The following is an 11,947-nucleotide window of genomic DNA, read 5'->3' on the forward strand; positions in this document are numbered from 1 at the left end:
TATTTATCAAATTGACAACAAGTTTTCATGCATACACAAGTAGCATAATTTGCATTTGAGGTTAACTTTTCTATTTGCCATAATTTTAAAAACAAAACATTACATCTAGATTAAGATAATCTGAGATTGAAGTAGTATTAAAAATTAAGATTTTGTTATAGTTGAGCCTATTAAATCTTGTTTTATAGTAGTATTGTTATAGTTGATAGAAAATATAATAAAGTACAATTGTCCTACATACTTACCTTGATATACAAAAACAATGAACCTGTAAAAATTAACTGTAAAGTATTAAAAAAAAAGACTAAAAATATAATAAATTTCATTCTGGTAACAGTGTAAATGTTTTATATGTAGTGAGTGTATATATCTAATACCCAACTATTTTTTAATACACAGTGTTATGGGGCTAGTTATATTAAGTTTGTTTATATAGTAACTATTATGCTTAAATGAAACTATTCCTTAATATTATAATCAAGTATTAATATGAGCTATTGAGTTAATTTTTCAGTCTAATTTAGTCTTAAATTATAATTCATAATACAGGATTATCAGCTGTGGTGTGATCTACGGGAATTGGAATCTCATGTTGGAGTCAGATACTTAACTCACGAATCAGATGATGCTCGCTGGGAAGCATATCGCTTAGAACGGAACCTCCCTCCACCTCGTGCCTTAACAACCAAGAATTATAATTCTGAATCATCCTCAGAGTTGCTGCTCACCGAACTTTTGAAGGTTACAGAATAAGTTTCTAAAGTTTTGTGGTTATCTTTCACATTATAAGGTTTAAACTTGACTTTAATAATCTTTGTAAGTTTTAAACATAATATTTGCATCAGTTTTAGCACATGAAATCTAAGTATATCTTTAGGCAGTTAATGAGGAATAGAAGTTTTATTTGTTACCTTTGCACACAAGTTAAATATATAAAATTTGTAAAGTTTTTGTTCATGTTTGAATTAACCCTCTTGCTATGGGCTCAGTCATTGTGACCAAGATTGTAACTACAAATTAATCATTGCAGTTTTCATAATAACTTTTAACAGGGTATATGTATCTTTAAGTATTCTTACTGAAAATTTGTCCGTGGATATATGGGGAATGTTTGAGTTGTTTCATATTAAAATTAAAAATATTTATCTGAAAATTCTCAAGTTCCATTTGTGTGATTTCTTAAACTTCCTAAATAAGTATCATTTTTTTTCCCTTAAAACTGTATATTTTATTTATTATTTTCTTTACCTTTACTCTATACATTAAAAATTTAGCTTAACTTGTTGATTTGAACACAAAGAAACTTTTACACTGAAAATGAAACAGATAATAGTGTACAGAAAACAATGTCATTTGATAAATTAAACATTTGGCTTTCTGTTGGTTATAAATAAGTATAAAAGATGAGAGAACTACTGGCAATTTGTGAAACATAGGATATAACAGGTGGGCAGAACAAGTTGGTTTTATTTTCTAATTAATGATTCCATAAACAAATAAGATTGAAGGCTATAAAAATTATGCTTTACCTTAAAAATATCTGTATTATAATAAGTCATTTGTGTTAAGTTATTCTCAGAAGGGTGGTAACTTAGAGAAGAGGAAATCCCTAGGGAACAAATGCTACAATACTCACACTAGGGGAGATTGAAGATTTTGTTTTTAAGTATTTCCTTATATAAAATTTCAACTTGTATTACAGTTTGATTTGTAAATTGTTTTGATGTTAAGTTTAATCACTTAGAATGATAAAATGACTTAATTAAATTTTTAACTTAATTAGAAAAAAATGACATTCACACTTTGACGTACCCATAATAAGAGGGTTAAAGGATAGTAAAAGTTTTGCAGTGTTTTTGTTACTTCTTATGAAATGAAACCTGTATATTGAGATGTAACATTTTGTTCTTATTTTATGTGGGCTAGTTTCCAGAGTAATTTATATTCATAATATACTTTAATTTTTTTATATTTTGGTTTTGTATTCCTGGACACAAAAAAATGTTTTAATATAATACTGTATTATGGCTTTCCATTTTTATAAAATCTCTAACATCTTTCTTTACTTTTGTAATTCTATTTTTTATTTTGTTTTAAGAATGATTTCAAAACTTTCACTTTTAATGCCAAAAGATAGCCTAAAATTTGTGATAAAAAAAATCACTTGTTACACACAAAGGTTAAATCTGAAACACTATTTTTACATGTTTCTAGTTTTTGTGTGAAAACACATAAGTTAAGAGGAATGTGGGAAGACCCAGCTCACTTTATGCAATTTCTGTTACATATTTTAGTTCTAAGTGTATATTTTACTCAGAATATGTTTTTACTTTTTCTGCAACTCTTTCTTGTGAACCACATTTAACATGCTCTTTGAAGCCATGGTAACATTTTCTGTGATTTACCCTTGACAACTTGGCATCTTCCATGCTTTAGAAAATAGTTGTCAAAGTTAATTAATGCAAATGATTTTGTGTTGTATTTTTAAATATTTGCATATTATCATATATTATAATTGGTGCTCCCTAGCTGGAATTGGAAATGATATTTGTTCTGATAAATATTTGATATTTTTTATCCTGAATTGTGTGTCATAAATACTGGGGGAAATAAATTTCTATTCTTTACTGTAGTTTCATTTAAATATTATATATATCATGTATATATTTAGGTATGTCACATTCATTTATCAAGAATATTTTGTGCAGAAATATAACATCATCATAAAATAAATTAGGTTAAAGAAATATCCAAAAGTTTTCTTGTAACATCAGTGACCTCGAAGTGACATGAAGCAATGATAGGCATTTTCTGTGGTACCTCAAACAATAACATATCTACTTAATATCACTTTGTTTACAGTTCAGGTTTACATACATTTGAATGTTTGTAGACAAGATTGATCAGTAATATGACAACTTCATTTATTCTGAATGTGTATGCAATAAATTGTCTGATTTCTGTTTTCCAGTTTTTTCCTAATGTTTCGTGATAAAGCTTTAAAAAATGAATTTTGTTCTGTTTAGTCCTCATTAATAGTGTGACCAGGTGTCATCTATTTTACAGTTAATGGCTCTTCATCAGAGCTTTGTTTTCTGTGAAATGTTTTCTTTGGTAGATTAGTTGTTGTTGTTGTTGAAAGCTTTAAAGTGGAAAAGTGTAATTTTTAAACCTTTTTGTGAGGTGTATACCGAGGAGTATTCAGCTTGTTTTGGTTACCCACTTGCAAAAACTAAGATTGAAAAGTATTTTTTCAATAAAACATATCTATTGCATTTTGTGTGTATCCCTAAAAAATAGTTTTTGAGTAAGCCCTTAACTTAAATATTGAATTTCATAATTTATTTTTATATAGCTTATTTGATATTTTTCTATCAACTGACATGTAGGTAATAATTAGTTCTTTAGAATACTAATACATGAAATATGATAGCTCTTTTTGTTAATTAAAGGAATTTCAGTTCTAAGTTTTATATTTAAAATGTCCTCCAGTGGTACAATGGACTTGTGCTACTAGAAACCAGGTTTTGATACCTGTCGTGAGCAGAGCTTTTTGTGTAGCTTTGTGCATAATAAAAACATTCATAAATTCTTGTTCATTTAATGATCATTTTAGTGTTCTGCTGGATGCAATACAGCTGTGCCTATTGAGATTTCATTTTTATGTTACAATGTTATATGTTTTTCATTTTAGGTTTATAGCTTATTTACAGTGTATTTAGGTTAAATTCTTGAAATTCTTATTTGATGAAAAGTATAACTTTGCATTAAAAAGCATTATTAAAGTTGTACTTATCATTGTTTGAGTTATCAACATTATACAAGTTTTGAAAATATTGTATTTGTCTCTGAAGGAATAATTTACAATTTTTATTTTTCATGGGATAATATCTGTTATTTGAAATAACCTTTGCTTTTGTGTAGTGTAAGGTTAATGGTTTATATTGATATTGTTCCCTGGTGTGACAGTGGTACGTTTACACATTCATATTGGGAAAACAAGGGTTTCGGTTCCCCTCAGTGGACACACCGGATATCCCAATGTGACTTTGCTATAAAAACAAACTTATATTGGTAATATTTTATCATTTTCTTTTTTATTGAAATAATTTACTGTATATACAAGCACATGCTTAGATTGAAATAATGCTATTTGCTTATAATCAGGTAGTTTTATTTTGTTGGCATTTCATAATCTACATTGTCATTCACTAGTTGATATAATTTTATTTGAAGTCAATGTTACTTTTCCAGGTGTTTTTTACTCACTTTGACTGAGTAAGATATTGTTTGACAAGTATAGTCTGCAAGTTGATTTACAACTCATGGTATTTTTTACCTACAATGATCAAATTTGGTGTATGTATGCATAGTGCTACGACCTTAGAGATTTAATGACAACTCATAATAATAGTTTATGTACCTAAAACTACATTAGTCTTTTACAGTATTGGTAAATAACTTGTTATTCAAGTCTTGCAATAAAGGCTTAATAGAATAAATGTTTGTTTTTTTTCTCTTAAGACTACCAATGTTATGTTTTGCTTGTAACAAAATATATTTTTGATGTTTCACACTATATTTGTGTATTTAATAGTAGGTAGCTGAAAAAAATTGAATGAATTAATAATGTTATGATAATAATGTAAACTTCCATTGGAACTTATAAGAACTTAAAATGATTGTTTAATTTCTTCAGCTTTGAAAATATAATTTCATCAGATGTAACATACAATACATTGTTTTGTATGCCTGTGATAAACGTTTCTCAACAATTACTTTGAGATATTACAAATCACCATTTATCATTAAGAAAAACAAGACATTGATTTTTGTATTTGTGATATGAGAATTGGTGGTATTTGATCATTTGTCATTAACCCTTTCACATCAACCTACTTACCATGGAAGTGGGTTAACTAACTCTCACAAATTGTATTTCAGAAATAAATCTAGTGAATGGATTTGTTTGAAACTTGAGAGTAACTTTCCCAAAAGTGTGTAGTTTCAGAAAAATAAAATATTTTAATTTTTCCTACTAAAAAATTCATTATTTAGTGTAGTTATTTGCACTCACTCTGAGTAGTTCAAGTGCAAGGTGATTTTCATGTTAAGTATAAAAATACTTTTCTTATATCTTACAGTTTTCAAATTTCCTTTGAATATCCTGTAGCACCTTCTAAAAGGATATCAAAAGTTTTTTTTTAAAGTTAAATCTATATATTTTCATTTTATCCATCATATTGCTAACTTTAGCTATCATCATAACTGTAAAGTGCAGTGAAATGTTTAAAATTATGAAATATGTACAAAACATTTAAATCATCATCAAATAATTTTCAAATATCTTTTGGTTGTATTCATAATGTCAGGTATTTACCTTTTCACTTTTGTTTTTAACATTTTATTTTCCTTGCCTGTCCTTTACAATGTTAATGGATGCTCTTGGAGAAATGTTACAGTATCTTTGGCAGAGATGTACAAGCCTGTCAGAGAAATCTTTTTTACACTTGCATAGTAATTTTAACCTTCACAAATTAGAACAAAGTTTGAGTTATGTTAAAAGATTATTAATATTAAACTTTTAAAGTATGAATCCTTAGAACTTAAGTTATGCATAACTAATTAAAATACAGAAGCAAAATCTAAATACTAATTGTTTATCTAACTAGTATATATCTAGGTGAGAGAAAATGTTAAGTGCTAGCAAAGACAATCAACAAACAATGCTTTGGTTGTTTGATGTACTTGGTAATGAATATTGCACACCAGTATTATATTAATACTTGGGAGAATGCAGCTTAAAATTAGAAATGTCAATTAGTTACAAACAAGTCAATGAAATAAGTACATGGTGCTTGAAACAACATGTTTAGATGAAAAGGTGGGTTTGACTACTGTGAAGTAGTAATTAATTTTATCTGATCTCTGGTTAACCTGATGAAATATAAATTAAGAATGCATAAACATGGCTACACTAGTAGATTCAGTCCATATATATAAGCACAGTGCATCTGAGATATTTAAGTAATAGAGGCAAAACTTTAAGATCTGTGATAGAATGTGCATAACTTGGCAACTAAACTGAAGATTTAAGTATTTTTATATAAAGAAATTTAAACTTGTATAATACAGAACTTTGAATTATACATGAAAATACTAATTTTATTATAATTCTTTGATAGTAAAATTGAATAAATTTGGAATGTCACTCAGTAAAGCTTGGTGACTTGTACGGAAATGAGTTTGAAAAGTATGGTCAAAATAAAAGGGTTAAAAAAGAACAAGAGATTATTTTATATGTCTGGTGAATCTGTTTATCAGCAGTTTGTTTGGCATTTTACAGTTTATGGTAAATGATCACGTGATTTAAAAAAGTCATTACTATAGACTTGAAGAGGAGTATATCAAGTCAGATCTGGTAGATAAGTTGTATGGAGTAGTAAAAGTGATTTATCTTGATTAGAACTAACATATGTTTTATGTGACAGTTACACTTGTCTTTACAAGACAGCTTATTTTATCAAACCATTTTTTTTTTAAATATAATGTCTCACTGTACTGTATATTTTGTTTAGGTAATTTGTTATGAAATTGTAATTTTTGAACAGTTAGAAAATTGTAACAAGCTTAGTATAGATATTTTTGGAAGTAGCAACATGATTTTTTTGTGGTATTTGGTTTTTAATTTGCCAGTTTTTTAATAAACTTGGTGTATATTTGTTAGCAGAATCTTTTTGTAATTTTATTATTATCCAATCACATACATAGTCAATCATCTGGTGTTTTTTGTTGACAATATCAAACGGTGTTACAATTCTGGGAAATGTATTTATTTTCATTAGTAACCAAAGTTCTTTTACTGGTAGGATTGGTGGTAGATGATTTAGTGCTAAGAGTAATCATCACAACTTTCAGTGTTCTATTTGTATTAAAAATTATTGATGGTAGCAAACTCTTTCCTTTTAGATATTTTTGTATCACTTAAGAAATGAGACTGAGCAGAAGTTGATCCCATGTTTCTTAGTTCTAAGATGAGTGTTATAAATAATCTTAGCTTTCAAATATCTAATCCTTGAAGATACAATCTTTTTATCCTAGTGAACCTTTATATGCATGGATGTGGACTTGAATTCTGTTTGGTCCCAATCTGTTTAAAAAATATTTACAGAGCTCCTAGTGTTTGTGGGAGTTGTTGCTTTGAAGAGTTATAGAACTTGTTTTAGTGTAATTAGAAGAATAATAAACTTTAAAGCATTGAGAAAAAAGAATTTTTAGAAATGATACATGTTAACTTACAAGGTTTCTCGATAATTGTTTATCATAGAGTCCACAAAGTTGTAGGGGTTATGTTCTACTTTTGTGAATGTACTTTTTTTGCAAGTCTTTGTTTTACTTATGATTTGCATAAATTAAAGCTTATTGTATATTACTGATAGTCATAGAACAGTGATAACTCGAGAAATACAAAGCAAAAGTAACCAATAAAAGTTAATCATTGGTAAAATAAAAACTGAGGGCATTTCTGTAATCCAAAGTATAGTGAAAGTAATGTAGATTTTTTTAAAGTCTTAAAATTTGAAAGTATTTTTTATAAGCAGGTGTAAAACACAACAAACATATTTTTTATGGTATATTTTCTACTTGTATACTGGACTATCTTTTTGTAAAATAGTTGTGAGGTTTACAATTCTACTTTGATATTTGCTTGTTTTTTAATTATCATTTTTTACAGTAAAGAAGAAAAGAGTATGAGACTGATTTTAGCATGATTTTTAAATGTTTCTCCAAACCTATATACACTTCTTCTATTTTACAGCATAACTGCTGCTGTGAAATTTTTAGATTTAAACTTTTTGTAATGAGTTTTGAGCTTGTAACTTTTTTCTACTAATACATTGCAATGCATAAATGTACGAGTAAGTTGATCAGAAATGTTGTATTTGTATGTAACATTTCCATTTATCAGCACTGTATAGTATGGTGAATAAGCTAAACAGTAACAATACCCAACAGCTTTGTATGGTGTTATAAATAAGCTAAACATGGTGTTTTGATTTATAAGATAAAAATATTATTTTGAGCTGAGCTTGGTACTCGGATTATGGTTTTATTCACATTACATCTATTCTTGTATGCCAATAACAGAATTGTATTAAAAAATGATATCCTAAAAGTGACTTTATAACTTTGAAGAAGTCTGTAAATAAGTTGCAAACAGTATAATGTTGTATGGATGATTTTCAAAAAAACATGACGTGCACATTATATAGTATTTTTCTGATACATGTAATATAATAACATTTAATTGGTGGTGGATGTGAAGTGATGTATACAAAACCATAAATTAAGTAACCATTATGCTCAGAGTCTATGATCACATGACATGTCATCTTTTATTGGTAGCTATACCCAAATGCGGTTATTAATTTTGTGAATCTTACCATATTTCCTGATGTACAAGATAGCCATGAATTCTGTGAGTAAATTAAGTGCACTTCTTTGAGGTTCAGTGTATAGGATGATCTCTGTTGTCAAAAAAAAAACTCTAAAATGTTATTCTCATAAATAAATTCTTAGAAGTTATTTTTAAGTTGTGCTAACCTGCACTCGGTGTAATCAACAAGTGTGGTTTTTATGGTCTCCAAGTGCTACAGGCACTTCAGTGCAGTATACCATAACTTAAATCACAAACATGTATTAAATAACATAAGATATAGTTATCTACTGTAAAATCGTGTACCAAATTAGTGTTTTACAGAAACTTTTTTAATATAATATTAGCAATACTTGAGTGTGACAGATGAGATCAATACATTCAAAATAAATGTCTTGATTAATTGTAACTAGCATGTGAAATAACTAACTTCTAAGTTATGAAGAATCAAGGCAAATGATACAATTACATATATGTTATTGGAACACATTGTTATTGTCAATGTACTTACTTAAAAAGTAAAAGGAACACTTAAATTTTGGTTAACCATGCTATTAAGTGGAAAATTATTATTAAAACTGTAAATATGAACCTGTGTATAAGGTGAGGGGTAAAATCGGGCACTGTTTTTAAGAGTAAAAATATTGTCTCGTACCAGAAAATATTAAAATCCACTCTTGAAACTGGTGCGTCTAATAAAAGTTTTTAATATTTTTCTAAACACTATTAAGATTTTTCAAATTTTATAAAAGTGTAACTTTTTCATTAACTGTTGAATTTTGTCTTTACTTTCTCTCATGGTAGGTTTGAACCTTACAATAAAAACTTTTTTACCCCCATATCATATGGGAGCTAATTATGATAAAGGTATACAAAATCTCTAAACTTTGATTTTACACAGGGTTTGGTTTTGTTTTAACCATGAAACATTTTTCTTGGATTGTCTAGCCTTAATGATTGGTGTTTAGTCAGTGTACGTTTTGAGGTTTCTACATTTGGGCAAGGATAATTGTTTCTTTTGTAAACTTTGTAATATTTATTCTTATTAGGTAGTTTTGAAAAACGTTTAAGACCACTATTAATAAAGCCATAAAGCAACCTTTATTATTTTTTGTGTGGACCTTGTTTATTTAAACAAATTTGAATTACATTACTCTTAGAAATAAGAACTAGCCTTTTCAGATCTAATTTGGCAGCAAACAAGTACGGTTTGTTTTTCAAATGCCTTATTAAACTAAAAATCATTCTCTTTTGAAATGTTTTACATTTTAAATAAGGAATTCATTCCACTTTTAAATGTACCTTTCGTCTTGGATTACCTTCATTTACGGCGAATGAACTTATTCCATCCTAAACTGTATTTGTTTATGAAAAAGTAAAAGCCGTGTATTCTAAGATATCTTGCCTAAAATAATGGTTAACATGTTTTATCTTGAAATACTTCCAAAGATTAGCATTAACCTTTTTTGAAGTATCTTACTTTATAATCAATTTCTTTATCCCTATATAATAAACAACTCGAAAAAAATTTTGTAATTGTATCTTGAAATACGCAGCTTTGTGTCATTTTCAGGCATCTCTAACAGCCAACAGGAACAATAGATTAAGTTATACGAGTGAATTAATGAGATTGGACACAGCTGTTTTTAAGAAACATTCCACACTGCTTTACATCCCAACATAGTGTGTACTTCCCCTTGATGAAAATCTTACTGAAACAAAAACTATTTTATTAGTAAAAAAAAAAAGGTGAATTCATTATAGCCAAGCTGTGTTAAGAAAACTAACAAGTCAGTTTTATCACCTTTAGACTCTAGCTAAATGGGTAAATCTCAATATTAATTTAAATGAAAATATACACAAATAAATGAAGGAACATAGTGTTTTACAGAGAACATTATTTACAGCGTAATCACAGTTGGAGGAGTTGGGTATATAACACTGGGGAACACTTTTTCAGTAACTTTGAGTTGCATTGGATATTTTAACTGATTGTAAAGGAGATTTAGGCGCTGATTTCATATCTGAAATTAGTTTTTCTCTACAAGTTCTAGTTTGTATGCAATTTGAGGTTAATGAAATTGTACAAATGTGAACTTGCGTAAACCATGTATAAGCATTTTCACGTCCATTTTTTGAACAGCCACCTTGATAAGTTCCCTGACAACCTGGGGGCTGTGAGTGACGAACAAGGAGAACGATTCCACCAAGACCTAAAGGTCATGGAAGAACGCTACCAAGGGCGCTGGGACAAAAGTATGATGGCTGACTACTGCTGGAGCATTAAACGAGATTGTCCAGATGAAGTGTACAAACGCAAATTCCTACCTGAATAAAATACACAAACAAATTGATAAGCTATTCCTATAATTTCCTATAATAACGAAACATTAAAAAATAAATAAAAATGTCAAATTGCATAAAAATCTAGCTTGCAGACAAAAACCGACTTCAGATTTGAAATCAACACACTCAAATTGACTATAGAAAGGTCTTTTTTTAAATGCAACAAAATGAGTGTAATCAGTCACCATTCCTTTTATTTCTTAACCCTAAACTTGGTTCAGTAGACTTCATAATTCTCCACAGGATCGAATCAGTGCCATTGTTGGTAGATAATGGTTTTCCAGTTGTCTTTATCTTCCTTGACCAAGTGACTAGTTGCATAAAGAACCAGATCATCTCAACTCAGGATCAGGTATTTACCTGCTTGAAATGCTTCAGGAACCAGTTTAGGTTCTGTGGCGTCATTCACTTGAGTATGAAGGGAACGACCTGTCTGGCCATAATTAGAGTAACATTAGGAACATATCAAGCTCTTATATTCCTGATAGAGACTAGCTGTAGTTGCCACTGACGTCTTTGGTTCTGGGTAGAAACCACTCGCGAAGTACACCAACGCTCGAGAGATGATCAGTGCCTCGACTATGACGACAGGATAATGTAAAAACTCTCAAACTAACGTGGCAGGGGTTTAGTTTAGAGAGAGAGAAATCAGGAGAATTCTCTCTCCAACTGGGGTGTTCAGGAACGTTGTGGTTCCTCTTCGTCCCCTCTCGTGATAAATTGTTAGAATATCCATAGGTTTTCCGTTTATTTTTGTTCTAATATTTTTAAGGTGGAGTTGGGTATTTGTGAGGAAGAGACAAGACGGGAGAACTGGACGAGATCAGCATAAGTGAAGCGGAGTGGGCCAGACCTTGGCCCGAGGACGGAGTACACTGGCGGCTGGCGAATGGATTTAAAATTTATTATACTATGGCTGGTTGAACTAAGACTAATTAAACGGCCATTTTCAGAATGTGGTTGGGACCTACAGATCCGATGCCAGAGATTTTAGCTGTGGGGGGAAACGGGAGTACCCCGAGAAAACCCACTTTCACGGCCTGGGCGCCGAAAAATCTACCCAGACCATGCCCGGAAGTAGCTGGGGGAAAAAAAAACTGATGAACTATGTTGGTGGTATACGTGGAAACTGTTAGCTGCAGTCTTGTAGATCAGGTGATAACT

The 11,947-nt window shown here is 29.5% G+C and overlaps 1 protein-coding gene across 5 annotated transcripts in view; it reads left to right on the top strand.

Moving 5' to 3' along the window:
- The window catches only part of LOC143222824 (serine/threonine-protein kinase D3-like), a 69,907-nt gene extending 60,366 nt beyond the window's left edge, over positions 1 to 9,541 (top strand). For all 5 annotated transcript variants that reach the window (XM_076449900.1, XM_076449901.1, XM_076449902.1 and 2 more), the window contains one exon: positions 550 to 9,541. In XM_076449900.1, coding sequence (XP_076306015.1) covers positions 550 to 753 — 204 coding nt within the window. In that variant the 3' untranslated portion in view covers positions 754 to 9,541. The remainder of the gene's footprint in view (positions 1 to 549) is intronic.
- Positions 9,542 to 11,947: the final 2,406 nt, after the last annotated feature.

The sequence above is a fragment of the Tachypleus tridentatus genome, chromosome 8, assembly GCF_004210375.1.
Source record: "Tachypleus tridentatus isolate NWPU-2018 chromosome 8, ASM421037v1, whole genome shotgun sequence".
Taxonomy (NCBI): Eukaryota; Metazoa; Arthropoda; class Merostomata; order Xiphosura; family Limulidae; genus Tachypleus; species Tachypleus tridentatus.